Source organism: Brachyhypopomus gauderio, unplaced genomic scaffold, assembly GCF_052324685.1.
Source record: "Brachyhypopomus gauderio isolate BG-103 unplaced genomic scaffold, BGAUD_0.2 sc34, whole genome shotgun sequence".
Taxonomy (NCBI): domain Eukaryota; kingdom Metazoa; phylum Chordata; class Actinopteri; order Gymnotiformes; family Hypopomidae; genus Brachyhypopomus; species Brachyhypopomus gauderio.
Genome location: NW_027506866.1, coordinates 3,970,928 through 3,988,176, shown reverse-complemented (window position 1 = coordinate 3,988,176; position 17,249 = coordinate 3,970,928). Strand labels below are relative to the sequence as shown.

General features: G+C 42.8%; 2 protein-coding genes across 9 annotated transcripts in view; one reads left to right on the top strand and one right to left on the bottom strand.

The window, feature by feature from the left end:
• The window catches only part of pak2a (p21 protein (Cdc42/Rac)-activated kinase 2a), a 73,185-nt gene extending 61,277 nt beyond the window's left edge, over nucleotides 1–11,908 (top strand). For all 8 annotated transcript variants that reach the window (XM_076984867.1, XM_076984871.1, XM_076984870.1 and 5 more), the window contains 5 exons: nucleotides 6,475–6,592; nucleotides 6,671–6,770; nucleotides 7,077–7,273; nucleotides 10,568–10,705; nucleotides 10,911–11,908. In XM_076984867.1, coding sequence (XP_076840982.1) covers nucleotides 6,475–6,592; nucleotides 6,671–6,770; nucleotides 7,077–7,273; nucleotides 10,568–10,705; nucleotides 10,911–10,997 — 640 coding nt within the window. In that variant the 3' untranslated portion in view covers nucleotides 10,998–11,908. The remainder of the gene's footprint in view (nucleotides 1–6,474; nucleotides 6,593–6,670; nucleotides 6,771–7,076; nucleotides 7,274–10,567; nucleotides 10,706–10,910) is intronic.
• The window catches only part of LOC143485434 (uncharacterized), a 47,457-nt gene that overhangs the window by 10,778 nt on the left and 19,430 nt on the right, over nucleotides 1–17,249 (bottom strand). The window contains exons 2-3 of the mRNA XM_076984876.1: nucleotides 1,639–1,717; nucleotides 6–658 (exon numbers count right to left, since the gene is read on the bottom strand). Of these exons, the coding sequence (XP_076840991.1) occupies nucleotides 6–643 (638 nt within the window). The 5' untranslated portion in view covers nucleotides 644–658; nucleotides 1,639–1,717. The remainder of the gene's footprint in view (nucleotides 1–5; nucleotides 659–1,638; nucleotides 1,718–17,249) is intronic.

Sequence of the window (17,249 nt, the reverse complement as noted above, 5' to 3'; positions counted from 1 at the left end):
CCGACGTCTTCTTCCGCGCGGTGTCCAGAAGCGATCGGTAGTGCTCCTTCAGGATCTCGCTGCGCCGGGCGAAGGTGTCGACAGCCCCCACGTGAAGGACGACGGTGCTGAAGTCGTCTCGCTGCTTCAGCGCCGAGGGAAGCCACCTGGCCACGTCCAGGACACGAGCACCTGGAAAACATGACACAGTGGGGGTTCTTTTAGCGCCTGGCAGGCTAATCTTTACGTGTCGTGTTATCGAGTCGCCGATAACAAGGATACCGCCCTTATTCTTCTTCGGTGCCGGCGCTGGTGAGGTTGGTGTCGGACGCAGGGGTGAGGGCGAGGCGGAGGACCTGGAGCTGAGCACCTCGAACGGATTTGCAGAGGAGAAGTCCGCCTGAGGTAGGGGTGACGACGCCGGCTGCCTTCCGCGTCCTCGCTGGCGCTCCCAGCCTGTTGCCCGGGTCAAGATGGCGGTCGCGCTGAGCTGCCGTGACGAGGGAGTGGAGACGGCCGAGTAGGCAGCGTCGCGGGCGGTCTCGAGCCTGGTCTTCTCCTGGGTGAGCTCCGCTTGCTTCTCCAGAAGACTCTGGATCTGCCGACCCAACTTGTCCAGCTCCGAGCCGAGCTTGACGAGAGCCCGTTCCTCCGCGGTAGCCATGAAAAACAGGGGAGACTAAACAGAGGGAGAAAGAAAGAAACGGGGAGAAAACAGGGAGAAAGAAAGAGACGGGGAGAAAACAGAAATGAGATAAAATAATCAGATGTCGGTAAGTGTATTATACTGATTTAGAATTGTAGTGTTTAATGTAAGTGTATTAGGCTATAGCTAAGCTATGCTAATGTGATACGTGAATCCTCGTTTGCGTGCGAGCGTGCTGCCGTGCGCCGGTGAAACAGGAAAACAGGCAAACTCTGCTACCATCAGCAAATCTGCCTTTCTACACTGGACCAAACCTTCCACAGAGGGAGACAACACAAACATAACCAAATGAAACTCAATACGCACCCCAAAAGGAGAATACACCACCAAACACCCCCCCCACCACCACCAAAAAAGAGAGAAACAAACAACAACAAAAAAAAACCCTAGACACAAAGACAAGCCCCCATTTGTTACCAGTCAGTCTAGACGATGAGGTGGAGGTGGTTGTTTGGCTAATACAATGAAAACCACAGAGACCCCGCATGGATTCATTTAAGTGTATTTGTTGTAAATTGCACCAGACCAACAAAAGAATAACCGGCCATTTCTCCAGGGGATAAGCAAGGCCAACACAACAAACAACCCAACACTAACTCCAGCCCAAACACTACCTTCAACTTACAAAACAAATATTCAACAAAAGACAGGAATCGGGCCTAGCTCCCTAGCTAAGCCAAAACCAGGAAAAAATCAGAATAAAACTGGCACTTACCCCCTTCCAGCCATAGGTGTGTTACAATACACAAAAAAGAAGGATAACAAAAGGAAACAAACGTATTTATAAATGGGCACATACAAGTCAAGCTATAAAGCGATCTAGTAAAAGAAGGATTCAACCAGCTAGTGTACACACACACACACACGCACGCACGTTACACAGTTCCCCAATAATTGCCAACAAACACACACACAGGTTTGAAGGGCAACATTCTGGAGCACCCTGTTCCCACCTTTTTCCTCTCTCTATTTCCTGGATCACTCCACCTTTAACCTTCTCTGGGGGACGGACTCCGCCCACAGCAGCCACACCTGGATTCGGGGAAGGGAATAGGAGGAAAAAGACAAAGAGAGAAAGAGAAATCGTACACACACACAAAACAATATCTAGCCCAACTGCCGTAACACTAGTCCAGGGGTCTCCAACATGTCGCTCACGAGCTACCAGTAGCTCGCCACCCCTTTCCGAGTAGCTCGCCAAAGGTCCAATGAATTACATATAAATTTGTAAACCTAATTGGTCCCATCGAGAAATCGACTTAAATTTATGTCCAATCAAAATTCACAGTTGTCCCTCCCCTTCTAACACTAAATGATTATTCGCCAATTATACAACAGTTAGTTCACAATCCGACTGGTTGAGAAGTGTTCTAACCCTGCAGATATGTGTGATAACAGCACGGTATTCTCATTCTCTGTATCACTCCGCGGACGCGTTGTCAAGTAACGGCATGTACATATATTCACGATAACACACTCCCTCTCGTGTTCTATTGCTCAATTAGCTGTCAATCAAAAAGTTAGGCTGCCGTCAATATTGAATAAACCAGGGGTCACCCACGTCATGAGTCGCTTGTTTTAAAAATAGCTCACTATAGCGCCATGCACCAAAGCGCTGCATCGTTTATGTTTTTGCTACTATTATAGATTGTCCGCGGTTGCTAGCGGTCTTCCCGCTTAGCAATTGACACTTGCACACGCAACTTTCGTTCGCCGCCACCCCCCCCGGTAGCCCTCCGCAATAACTGGGCTACAACAGCAGAACAACACCGGGTGCCACTCCTGTCAGCTAAGAACAAAAAACTGAGGCTACAATTTGCACAGGCTCACCAAAATTGGACAATAGAAGATTGGAAAAATGTTGCCTGGTCTGATGAGTCTTGACTTCTGCTGCAACATTCGGATGGTAGGGTCAGAATTTGGCATCGACAGCATGAAAATATGGATCCATTTCAACAATTCAGGCTGGTGGTGGTGGTGCAATGGATATTTTCCTGGCACACTTTGGGCCCAATTGAGTATCATGTCAATGCCACAGCCTACCTAAGTATTGTTGCTGACGATGTCCATCCTTCCATAAGGATAACGTGCCATGTCATAAAGTGCGAATAATCTCGGACTGGTTTCTTGAACACAACAATGAGTTCACTATACTTGATTGGCCTCAACAATCACCAGGGGCCTCTTGTACAAAGACTTGTATGGATTTCTTACTAAATATTGGCGTACATACAAATCCAGAAAATGGCGTACGCATAAAAAAATCTGGATGTATCAAACCGTGCATACGCCGGAATCCACGCACATTTCTTTTGTACATCCCAATCAACATGGGAGCGCACATGGTGACACGCCCCCCTATAAATATGCAAATTCATTTAAATTTGCCCTGTACCGGGGAAGTTTGCTCTCTGATCTATCACAAACCATGTCTAAACGGGGAAAAAAGAGGAACTTCACCGAATGTGAAAGTAGAGACGCTCCTGAATGAGGTAGAGGTGCGGAAAAATGTTTGTTTGGCACGTTGTGGCATTACGGCAAAGCGCAAAAGGTCTGAGTGGGACAGCGTGTGTGAAGCTTTGTTGTGGGGTCAGAATAATGCACACTGGCAGAATAATATAATGCACCTAAAAATATCAGTGATGCGCTCACTAGCATCAGCGACTCAATAAAATAATTTATTTAAAATTTGCACTGTGCATTAATTTGTCCTGGCTCTGGGTTCGCTGGGTGCTCCACCACCTCTAACAATGGCACTGCATACCTGTGCGCAACATTGTGCAAGACCCCACATGCCCTCACAATACGACACACCTTCTCTGGCCGATACACGAGCATCCCCCGGTCCTGTCCAGCCAGCGCCACTGGCTTTGCAGCTGCCCAATCGCCCTCTCCATGACTGAGAGAGTCTGGGTCATCAGCCATGTCTTGAGCACGTAGATGCTGTTTCCTAAGTAATTTAACAATTACCCATGTTTAAAATGAATTATTCTAAGCTGGAAATGTCAAATGCTTTTATTTAAATGCTTACATTTTGCTGCTTACCAAGAAGCCACCCATCACGCACTCTGCTAGCTTGTAATGTTATCCCAACCATGCAGTTTGTAAGGATGTACGAATCATTGGGTTGATCCAGGCCAACGTGCCACTACATTAGTAAGGCACATTTTTGCATCACAGATTATTTGCACGTTTATGGAATTAAAGTGCTTTCTATTCACATAAGCAAATTCCTCCTCAGATGGTGCCTTTATAGAAATGTGCAATCGATCGCTCCGATTACATTAGGGAACCCGGCTATCGCTGCAAATTGCGCTTTAATGTTTGCCTGGTCAACCCCTTCATATGGGAACTTTATATATCTAGCTGACATTCAGATGATCCCATCCAAAACAGCTGGCATGGCCCGGCTCAGAGATGAGTGGGATATCCCCGACCGGGCTGCCAGTTCTCTTTGAAATAAGCCAGTTGCCAGGAAGCCGAGCGTTGTCGCTGGCAATGCGCAACTCCTCGCGTTTATCTCTCCAAAACTGGACCCAACTCAACACAAGAGGACAGTTCTTGGAAATCTGAAACGGCTTATAAGCCACTCATCATCATGGGCTAAAGAATCATAATGGTCACGGAAAACGCGCTCCCGGCGAATTCGGCCATTATCAATATCTTCCAGTAATGCCAACGCTGCCATCTCCCAAGAACTCCAGCGCAACATTTAATGCATGTCTATATAATCAAGGCTAAGTGGAAACACGTTGAATGATTATTTCAGTAAGGCAGTGAAATTGTGGTGAGCGGTGTCGGCCAGAGGAGGATGGGTTCCCCCCCCCTGAGTCTTGGTTCCTCTCAAGGTTTCTTCCTCATGCAAAAAAACTAGGGAGTTTTTCCTTGCCACTGTCGCCTTTGGCTTGCTCACTGGGGGCTAGGACTCGGCACTTGTAAAGCTGCTTTGTGACAACAACTGTTGTAAAAAGCGCTATATAAATAAAATTTGATTGATTGATTGATTGTCTGATTAATTTACCGTTTAATTTTCTGATTCATTTACTTTATTTTACCCAATAAGGGCTTACTACAATATGTGCGTGAAGGATATCTTAATAGTTGTAATTTCAATACATCACCTCTAAGTGTCGCTAATTTACGAAAACACATTAGAAACATGCGTACGCCAGAGGTGAAGGTGTCATGGGTGTACGCACTTTCTCACGTTCAAATCACATTTCGTACATCTGACCGTTTGCGTGAAACATAGCGTACGCAATGTTTTTGTGCGTACGCACCGTTCGTACGTGAGGCCCCAGATCTCAATCCAATAGAGCACCTTGTGGTGGAATGGGAGATTCGCATCATGGATGTGCAGCTGACAAATCTGCAGCAACTGCGTGATGCTATCATGTCAATATGGACCAGACTCTTTGAGGAATGTTTCCAGTACCTTGTTGAATCTATGCCACGAAGGATTAAGGCAGTTCTGAACGGTCCAACCCAGTTCTAGCAAGGTGTACCTAAAGTGGCCGGTGAGTGTATAAAACAACACGCTTTCCTTTTGGAGCTCACTTATTATTCAATAAATAAGAGTGTATATTATAATTAAACCCTTCATAATACTCCAGAATGATGTAGAGATGCATTCTTTTTCAAGGAAACTACTACGGTAATTGTACTAATCCAAGATATGAGTGTCGAGAGGTACACAAATCAGTTGAATAATTGTACCATTGCCTGCACCTGCAAAATGTGCTACATTTATAAATTCACTAGCACAACCATTAAAATAACCAGAAAGGTCAATTGATTACCCATTAACCCCTTCCTCCTCATTACTGCAGCGGTCTGTTGAAGCCCATCAATGAATTTTATGATTTTAACACCTTTAGCATTTTGAACATAAATGTCTTTAACTTCCTAGAGCTCCAGTAGCACTTTGCTTGGTGGGTGTGTGCGTGCGTGCGTGCGCGCATCAACTACAACATTAAAACCATTTCCAGTTAAAGTGATTAGCATTCATTATCTCATTACAGTGGCATATGTCAAAAAGTTGGAAATATTAGGCAGCAAGTCAGTTCTTGAATTTCATGTGTTGGAAGCATTAAATGGGTAATGAGAGAATTTGACAAGGGCCATGGATCTGAGAGAATTCGACAATGGCCAAATTGTTAAACTGTGATGGAAAGATTCAGAACACAACTAGCTGCATCTGACTCCTGTCTACTGTCAAAATTGTCTACAGATACCTGGGGGATGCTTTGACCAATGTTCTGCTGGGAAACTTTGGGTTGTAGCATTTACATGGATGTTTGATATGTACCATCTACCAAAACGTTCATGCATAGCCCATGGCAGCCCCACCTCACAACACACACACATACACAAACTACCAGTCAAATGTTTGGATGTCCTTTAAGGTTTCATATAGGGCCCAGTTCACACTTCACTCATAATAACCTCCGAAAACCCACTACCTCACAAGTTCTTCATAGGAGTCGGCAGGTAGGCTGCCAACAACACTCAAGAATGAGGTCTGGATAACTCTAGCACCCTAGATAACTGTATGAGAGAGAGATGTATCAAGAAATTTCAAAGAAATGGTTTCAAAGAAATAAGATAATTTGTCAGATATTGGCTGTGCAAGCAAAGTACTTTTGAAACCTGTTACACAGTAATACATTTTCTATTGCTTGTATTTAAGTGTGAGTGGAAAAAAAAAACATTTTATGAACTGTGAAGTTGTGAAATGTGTATTGTGCTGTTTTATTTTATGTAATTTATTGTTTTTTTTCTGAGTGCAGTTTCTTAGTTGGAGACGAGCTGTTTGTGGTGATGGAGTATTTGGCGGGAGGCTCCCTGACTGATGTGGTGACAGAAACGTGCATGGATGAGGCCCAGATTGCTGCAGTGTGCAGAGAAGTACTACACTTTCATTCCTGTTTATCACAAGCTTACCCCTATGATTCCATGGTTACTGATGCCTGTGCTCCACCACAGTGTCTACAGGCTCTGGAGTTCCTCCATGCTAACCAGGTCATTCATCGAGATATCAAGAGTGACAATGTGTTGTTGGGGATGGATGGCTCTGTCAAATTGAGTGAGTTCATCTCCTGCTGCAACACAATCCTCTATAAAATTATTTAGTTCTTGGTCATTTTATAGTACACATGGAATTTTGTTGCAAACCCTTACTAAGTTAACTAAATACCTGCAGTCAAATGTTGGAAACTCATAATCTTGTGAATTAACTTTAACCTTTTCTCTGATTCTAAAACACCTGAAGTGGAATACTCATTGATCCTAACAGCATGTATAGGACTTTCTGATTTGGATCTCATAATGCAGGTGTAGTGAGGTCTGGGATTTGTTGCTAACCTGAAGCTTTATCTTTCCTGCTCCCTAGCGGATTTTGGCTTCTGTGCTCAGATCACCCCAGAACAGAGTAAAAGAAGCACCATGGTGGGAACCCCTTATTGGATGGCACCCGAGGTGGTAACGCGTAAAGCCTATGGCCCCAAAGTTGACATCTGGTCCTTGGGTATCATGGCTATTGAGATGGTGGAGGGAGAACCTCCCTACCTAAATGAGAATCCTTTAAGGGTGAGCTTGCACCGCCCTGCTTGAATCAAATAGTAACTCCAGATAGTACCTCTATAGTCCTAAACCTCCAGATGGGTAACTATAAATAACTATAATCCTATACAATCTGAAAAGGCTTTGTTACCGTCATGCATTAGATGCAGATGTGATGCATCAAATGAATTGCACTTGGTAACCCTTGAAAGAAAAATAATTGCACACAAAGTAGTACAGTACAGAGCTCAAAATATCATTGTATAAAAGAAACATAAATGTCAATAAACAAGAATAAGCAGTCAGATTTAAGATACAAAACAGAAGACATAAAAGGCACTAAATTAAAATAAGCACTACGGATGGCAATGAGAGCTAGAAATGACTTCTGGGAATGCAGAGGACATCCAGTAATCTTCTAGCTGGAGTTAATAACCCTTTGCAGTGCATTCCTCTCAGTGGTCCAACATCCAGCATACCATTCTGTGTGCATTACTTGTTCATGCTTTAAATATTGGTCCAATAGAAGATCACCAGCAGCTTAAGGTCTGATTTTAGTTTTTCCTTAGGATTCTAAAGCTAGGTTTATACTTGACACGTCGCGACTGGCGCGAGGATCAACTCTGCAAACATGATGCATTCGTGGTGGCTCCGCCCATGCTCAAGGGTCATGATGTCGTGCACCTCTCGATTTTAGTGACTTCGCACCTGCCATATGAACAAAGTCCTCTTTGCAGTGTTCATACACCTTTACAATATGGAATTCAAGCACTTGTACGGCACTTTCAAGGTCCATTTTCAATACTTCCAGTGCTTTAAGCTTGATTAAGTTACATATTTATACAAATACACATATATTCACGTTCTCTCATGTTTTGACCTGGAATTACAAGAGGCTAATGTAATACAAGAGAACTGTTCAGTCAGATACAGATTTGTTGTAATTGCAAACATTTTCAAGTACTTTAGCCTAAATTCCATCACTTTTCAAACCTGGAACACAATGCAACATCAAAATTAATCTAGTAAATGTTCCTTCCTCTGTTTTGATGAGTATTTCTTTACACTACCATAGATGTGACGCGTCCAGTATAAACACTTGCGCCTCTCTCACAGGCTCGCGTGAGGTGTGCGGAGTTGAGCGATACAGAAGGTGTAGTCACTGCTGAGCTTTATCACTGCTGTGGTGCTAATGGACCAGGAAAGCTCCTAAGAAATGTACACAATACAGGGTGTATACATGGAAGGTGCCATTTTTAAGGATGGCGCCATCTCTATGCAGTCACTGCTTATAAAATGGGGCATGGGTAACTAGTTTTACAGAAGTCCATGATAATTCCCTTTTTCACTGTGTTCAAAATCAGAATGTTGGCAGCACACCACGCTGTCATGTGCTGAATCTTCTCTCTAGAGCAGGGTGGGCAAACTTTGTGACTTGGGATTCATAATAGGTTCTAAAATTTGACAGAGAGGCAATTTCAGGAGCATTTGGACACTCACTTTAATTTATTATTAATTCAATTGAAGGTGTAAAGTTAATGAAATCAACATTTACTGGAAAAAGATAAATGGAACACTTTCAAAACATTATTACCTAACGAAATACTCAAGCTCAATAATTTCTAATTGTTTTAAACCCTGTAAAATCATGGACAGATTGTTCAGAGAGACAGACTGCATTAAATATCCTGCCTGCAGTATAAACTAGAAAGGGGTCTTTAAATTGAGAGCGATGTGCGGTGTGTTAATTAAGCTACTGTACCGCTGCTGTGAGTAAATGCGCACATTGTGCTTAATTAAAAGAGGCTCCTCCAAGCTTTCCATATGCATTTTTTTCACAACACAGTAGAGAAACTGCCAACCTCTGAGCAGTAGCCGCTCGTCCTTCTGTTGACTGCTTGCTAGTGTAGTTTTCATGCTGCGTAGCAAAGTGACTGCTGATATTGTACTCTTTTGGCGCATTTCCACACGGGCCTGCTTGCGCAACGAAGCGGTAGGGTCGCGTTGTATTTCCATTACAATGGTGGACCACCACAATGTGGGTGGAGTCGCTGTTGGCGCGCAGGTTGTAGTGTCGTGACATAATTTGTATGCGACCACAACACCGTACAACAATGGACGAGAGTCGATAGCGGAGGAGTCGCTCTCCTGTGACGCAACCTGTGACGACACTCCCTGGCCAATCAGTGTCATGCTGTTCCTCCACGTCACAGAAGTTTTCTACTTTGGAACGGTTAGAATCTCGAGCGAGTAGGTACGAAAAAAGTACCTGAAGGTATCGGCAAACTTGTACCTGGTACTAATGGAAACGCTCACAAACCATCGCGAATTGAACCGTACCGTGCCAAGCTGGCCTGTGTGGAAATGCGCCATTAGAAAACTTCAACCGTTTCTTGGTATATCGGACACACAGCCGTTGATCGGACCTCAGTAAAAAAACATTTTGTTGTCCACTCCACACACTTTTAAACACTTGTCACTCAGTGTCCACTCAGTGTTCTCTTTTCTTTGGTCTGCTCATTTTTACCGAAGGGAAAAAACGGCAGCGGGAAATTTACACTCCAACAAAGACCAATGTGTCTGGACTAGTGCGCCATCTATTGGGGAAACGAGGGTATTGCAGGGGAAAGGTGAAAAGGGGAAATGGTTTTTACAAAATACTCAAGTTCGGTGGGCCGTAGTTTACCCATGTCTGCTCTAGAAGCATTTCATCCCCTTCTGTGATGAGCCTGACTGTCACATCTAGCCCCACCCCCAACTGTCACTCATGTCTCTCTTTTGCTGGTCCATGTGCCAGTGTTTTTCCATGCCTGTTTTTCCCCTTCTAGTAACTGTAATGCCCTTTGTTATCAGTCTCATGTGTTCCTAGTCTAGTTCTAGTCTTGTATTTAAATCCTGTGTTTCCATTGTTTTTTTTTTTTATCTTTGTTTGTACAGCCCTGTTGTCTGTGAGGCTGTTAATGTTTATTCGGTTTGTTCTTTGTGTTATGTCTAAACAGTCTCTATGTGTTGGTTATGTATGATTCCTTATTGGATTCAACCCAGGATTGCTTATATTACCCTTGTTGTATGGATTTCCCTTGAATAAATCTCGCTCTTCTCCCATTCACTCCATGACTCCCGAGGCGTTACGCTGACCAAAGTGGTATTATATGCTAACTTGATAGTTTTGGATAGATGTGACAGAAGTGAGCTTAGTACTCTGATATGAGCCTGTGCTGAGTGTGTGAGAAGGGAGCCACATTTAACAGTTTGTGATCTGTTGGTGACTCCTTTAACAATGCAAATCCTTTAGTTACGCATCCGGTTCTCTTTCCCCAGGCATTATACCTTATTGCTACTAATGGCACCCCTGAGCTCCAAAATCCTGAAAAACTGTCCCCTATTTTTCGAGACTTCTTGAATCGTTGTCTGGAAATGGATGTGGAGAAGAGAGGTGGTGGCAAAGAGCTCCTACAGGTGAGACCTGTGTGTTTAAGCACCACATGCATGTAAGCATCCTATAGTAATATTGCTCATATATGAACATGTGATACAGCATGAAATGTACATTCTGTAAAACTGCTTGTTGAGTGTTATGTACAGAATATATGAAGTATAAATGAATCATTTTATGCCAACTCAAGTAGAATGAATTTACGCTAATATAACTGTTCCTTTGTAGCATCCATTTTTGAAGCTTGCCAAACCACTCTCCAGCCTGACGCCTCTTATACTTGCTGCCAAGGAAGCCATGAAAAGCAGTCGCTAGCACCAGCAACTCCCTTCTAGTGAATGCCAATCTTGCATCCCTCTGCCAGTTGCTGTGGACCCTTCAACTGAAACCTTCCATCTGTAGTGCTCAGTGAGCATCCAGTGTCTCTTCCTTAGAGCTGCTGACATGCACAATCAGGATGAACCATTCTGACTCTCCTTCTCATGCCAAGCTCTCTTGCAGTGTTCCCAGGTGCCTCTATGTTTCAAGTGCCTACATAAAGGACTTGCGTACCAGTCACAGTTGTGATTTTAGGTTTTTCTTGTGAATTGTTTGATTTTATTTTTCAAGTGGCTGTCATCACTGCCTTGATTTCATTTGGCTTGACCTTATTGCCTGATTGGTCGTTGACATTTTAGGTATTTATTTTTAATACGATTCATGATTTCCACTTATTCAATAGCATTGTTATACTTGAAATCTCATATCATAGCCCTATAATGTCATGACGAACACAGCACCTACAACCCATTTGCCTTATTTTTTTATGTTTAGTAGAATGGAAAATGTTTTCTGTATGGAATAAAATTTATGTATTTGAAAAATTTTGTTTTAGAAAAAACTTAAAATGTTCCTGCATTAAATCAAGCCATAAATCAATGTTTTTGAATACCAATTTTTTATTTGTGTACATTTACTGTATTTTATATTTTAACTAACAGTCTGAAAAAATTACATTACATGTATTTTCAATTGTTTGAGATTAATTTACTGTTTCTGTTTGTTAAACAATTTTTAGAAATGAAAGTACATTTCAATTGCAGATTGTGATGACATTCCAAATAAACAAGCATTACACATTTGATCTTCCTCCCCTCCATAAGAAATGTAGTATTGCTTTTTTTTTAATAATGAAAAAACCATATTCTTTGTAAATTATTATTAAAGTAGACTTTGGTCAATTTTAATTGCCTCTTTGAGCTTTTGTTTCCTCTTTCATGTGTAATGTGCTTTCTTATTTCCATCTGCGCTTGGTTTCACAACATTTGCAAGTTTCTTTTTAGTGATCAATATCAACCCTTCTGTGCTATTTGTATTTTTATTATATACTTAACATGATGACTCCAACGACATGCATCAGTCCACATAACTTAGTTAGGGTTCACACACGTAGAATGGGAAACCTATTGTAATTGCTAGAATTTTTTCTTTTTAGGGTTCACACTCGTAGTGTGGGAAATTCTTGAGGGTGTGAACCCGCAATCGCCAGGCGCGGCTATATTTCTCCTTCCTCCTATGCCTTCCCTCCCGGAAGTCCCCCCTGTCTTTCACAATAAAAGTACTCCAAAATTTGATTTTTTTACAAAAAATCAATAGACCAAGTGAGTATACATAACCACTGAGTAAACGTATAGAACCACCTAAACAGGACTTTAGCTCACTGAACATGAAAATATATCTTGCATTCTTCAAGCTCTTAAATTTGATAAACAATCATATACTAAACACCTGTGCACATTTTGCTCTCTGAATCTCAGTGGTGTTTTGATTAATCTTCCTGATCTCATGTGATAAGGCCGTTTTAAATCGGATGCATCACAAATGTCCTCAGTTTGAACTGGTTTTGTTGATTGCTTAAGTGCATTCCCCTTTTTATATGTCACAGTCCATATCGCAAGACATTTTGCTTGATGGAGGTGGAAACAGTCTGCAGTCTGTCTCCTGTTAAGTCTGAGACGTCTTCCTTGCAAAACCACATAGGAACATGGTTGTTCATGCTTTTTCAGAACCACAGTTGGCTTCCATACATCTCCAGTTTGCATCCTCACTTTATCTCCTGCACATAGCTCAGACTGTGTGGCATGACAATCATAGTAGATTTTCTGTTTTATTTGTCTGTCTTTCAGGTTTTTGTGCACACTAAGTGCCTTTTCAGGAGTGAGAAGTGAAGTGGAGGCAGGTAGTTTTGTCTTTAACCTGTGCCCCATTAGCATCTGGGCAGGTGACGTTCCTGGTTGGCACAGCCATAGCTAGTGAGCCCTCGCAGCGGGGCGAATGGGTGATGTCTCTGCGGCATCGCCATTGGGCTGAGCACCGTTCAACTCAGGTTCCCGTGTCAAACAGGTTTGCCCCACTCAGTAATACACAGACTGAACGACCTGTTAAAAGAGCTCTGGTTATAGGAGACTCTCAGCTCCAACACGTGAATGTAGCGACCCCTCTAGAGCAGGGGTTCTCAACTGGTCTCAGCCCGGGACCCACTTTTTCTCATTGTCATTAAGTCACGACCCAGTTTTATACAGTACAAATGTTATAACAAATTAAAAGCGTAAACAATTGGTGGTTACCATGGCAACAAGATGGTTCTCATGATGGGCTACATACAAAAAATTACTCAAGGAGCCAGTAGGTCCTAAAAGGAAAAAATCAGGCGCCAATAACTTTTTCTAGGTGCCATAATATAAACTAATAAGCACTCACATCAGGTCAGCTGTTATTTAGGATCTCTGTCGTCCAACATGACTGATGTTTTCTCTTCCTTGTAACTGTGGTTAAGTTGGTTTCATATTCGCGTATTCGGAATTAGACATGTTTTAAATGTACTACTATTACCATCTACAAATGACCTTAACATGGAGAAAAGTGGTGGTCGTAAAGGCCCCAGAGCACTGCGCACTCTTTTTTTCTGCAAAGATTAAAAAAATTTTTAAATGATTCTTCACAAGATAAAATTAAGTTGTATAAATATTAAGTGCACTTTTTGTCAAATGTTTAAATAGCTTTTAAAATGTCCATCATAAGAGCATAAAACAAGTTATAGTTAAGTGCATCCTAATCAACAACCTTGTTTTGTGGAATTATGATGGCCCATTTAAAAGCTATTGAAATATTTGACAAAAACTGACCACCACACATTGGTGCAAGGTATAAATACCCATCTTTTAGTTGTAGGTTGTTATTAAAGATTAACTTTATGTAATCCAACTTCTTTGGTGGTCTTAGATGGACCGTTTAAAAGCTATTGAAATTATTGCAAAAAACAGAGTGCGCAGTGCTCTGGGGCCTTTACGACCTCCACTTGCTTCCGTGTTAAGGTCATTTGTAGACGGTGCCTTAGACGTTGCAGCGGTGACAGGAGTATATTTAAAATAACATGTTTTACATATATTCCTGATGTAAACAAAGTTGTAGATGTTTGTCTTGGGTGCCAGAAATAGGAATTTGCATATTTTGGTACCTTTAACTTAAAGGTATTGAAGAAAGAATTCCGAATATGCGAACGTGAAACGAACTTTACCAAGTTTCATAGTATGTATATGAGTGACTTTTGATCCCATTAAAATGAACTTAAAACTATGTACAGTTATAAAGGAGTGTGTCCTCTTATGGTCCGACAGAAATGTAGACTGTGGAAAAAATCCAATATTTTTGTCTTCGCTATTTTCAACAAGCTAACGCTTAGTGTTAAAGTTTCAGCTCGGCTCCGCTGCTTTGCGAGTCACGCTGGTGATTCCCGCTTTTGTTAATGGGCAGAGCGAACATGAGAGTGGGAACTACAGCATATCGGTTAACTTTTAAAATACAACCTCAAAAGAAAATTGTGGATATCTTTCCAATGACAAAAAATCTTCACCCATAAAATATAATGCTTTTGTATCACCTGTCGCCACTGGCGAGTGAAATAATTTTATTACTCATTTATGGTCGCAATTGCGACCATTGTAGTCGCAGTCTGGAGCTGTGGCATGTGCCTCTGTCTTTTTTCAAGATAAAAGACGAGTACAAAATCTGAAGAGTAGACTTTCTTTTTTTTTTAACAAGCTGTCCGCGACCCACCAAGAACGTGTCCGCGACCCACTTTTGGGTCGCGACCCACCAGTTGAGAATCACTGCTCTAGAGACACCAGCGGCCATAGTCAAATGTATCCCAGGGGCTAGAGTGCCTGACATTAGGGCTAATCTAAATAATTACTATTTACTGCCCCCCTGGTTCACTCTTTTTTTTTCAGGAGTTTTCAGACTTCCTGTCTCATGTAGTGGTTTCAGCCTATAAGGTGATTAAAGTTGGTGATTTTAACATCCATTTTGAGAATCTATGTGACTCTTTTAGCAAAAACTTTCAAGCAATTCTTGATTCAATGGGTATCACTCAGAATGTGGTGGGTCCTACGCATAATTGTAGTCAAACTTTAGACATGATCTTATCATTTGGTATTAACATATCCAGTTTTGCAATTCTTCTCCAGAGTGAGGCCGGTTTTGACCACAGTCTCATAACGTACAAGTTGCATTTGAATAATGGTATTCGTCGGCCGCCCCGCTACCAAACATACGAACCATAACCAGTACCATAGCTCACTGATATTTTACCAGGTCTGACAAACATTGATCCACCTGCAGCTCTGGAAGGACTAGAGCATTTTACCGAGCACGTTGAGACTTCTCTTCGTACAGCTTTAGACAAGGTTACACCATTATGATATAAGCGAGTCGTTGAGAGAAGATTCTGGTACAACGAGCACACGCGTAGTCTCAAACGAGCCATGAAGATCCTGGCGTAAATGGTGAAATTCTAAGTTAAAAGTGTATAGAGTATCATAGAAAAGCAGCCTTATTGAATATAATTGAATTAATGGTAAGCATGCCCTCCATACGGCAAAATCCTCATACTTATCAGCTTTAATAGAAAAACAAACAATTCATGCCAAACAATTCAGGACTCCTATTTAAAACTTTTTCTTATGTTACCTGATGCTGACCGATGGTAAGTGGAACAGAAACAGACTACACACCAAGTAGGTTGACTCCGAACTTTACTTCCCGCGCCCGGGCACTCTCTTACAAGAGAACATCCTCCCCCCACCTTCTCTAACCTCCAGAGGGCTACAACTCCTCTCGGTTACTTCCACAGACCTATTGCACACGTGAACGTACTTGCAATCGGACTTCCTGCCGACGCTGCTTCCTGCTACCTGCCGACGCTGCTGCGGAGCGAATTTTGAAATTGTTTTTCTAAAGTGTACTAATCTGTTTACGTGCTAATCTTTATTTTTTTGCCTTCCTAGATAATTTTTTACAGATAGTACTTCCACCGTCAAGACGGGCAGTTGAATATTCCGGCCGCTGATCAACTTTCTGCTTCTGAAAATCAGCTAGCGTAAGTTTGTATAAATCGGCTAGACACGGTAAGTGTTTTGATTTATTCATGGCTGGTGTTGGTTTGTTTCCTTGTTCGGAGTGTGGCATGTTTAGTCTAGACCCTTTCGCCACTGATAGTAATAGTGATGGTATTTGTGAGAGGTGCCAGTTAGTTACTTCTCTTGTGGCGAAAGTGGAAAGTTTAGAGCGCCGCGTCCACTCATTATTGAGGGATAGAGAGACAGGGACAGGGTCTGTAGTAGGTGTGGACGCGCCAGGGAGAACTAGCGCCTCCGCGACTCCGGCGATAGAGCCCTCACAGCGGGGCGAATGGGTGACGTCTCGGCGCGTAGTCGGAGAGCGAGGGCTGCAGCTACCGCTAACGCCAGCGCTAGCCCACCAGAGCACCACTCACCGGTTCACGTGTCCAACAGGTTTGCCCCGCTCAGTGCTACACCCGCTGAGGAGACTCTCGTGATAGGAGACTCTATAGTTCGGCACGTGAAAGTCGCTATTCCTGTAGGGGCACCAGCGGTTACAGTCAGCTGTTTACCGGGAGCCAGAGCGCCGGACATTAGTGGCAACCTTAGACTGTTAGCTCATAGGAGGTTTTCTAGGATAGTGATTCATGTAGGGGCCAACGATATACGTCTGCGGCAGTCAGAGGTGACTAAGGCTAATGTTAAAGAGGTGGTTAAATTAGCCCAGACGATGTCCGATGCCGTAATCTGCTCTGGCCCCATCCCAATGCGGCGCGGTGATGAGCAATACAGCAGGCTCACGTCGCTAAACCGCTGGATGTCCAAGTGGTGCTCCGAAAATCAAGTGGGCTTTATTAATAATTGGAAAGAGTTCGAGGGCAAGCCTGGTCTTTTAGGCAGGGACGGTGTCCACCCCACCCGGGATGGCGCTGCCCTGTTATCTTGCAGCATAGCCCGTAGTCTGTTAGTTAGTGGGCAGTGTAGTACTAGGAGCTGCTGACTAACCAGAGTCGCGACCAGGCCGCAGACTAACGGGCTAAACCTGTCTGCGAGCTGCTTAGAGACGTCACCAAGATCCCATAGGATTGAGACTGTGTGCCCCGGGTTAAATTAAATCATAAGAAAATAGTCCGTCCTAAGTTTTTAACTAATATTCAAACTTCACATCCAATTATTACCTATATGACCG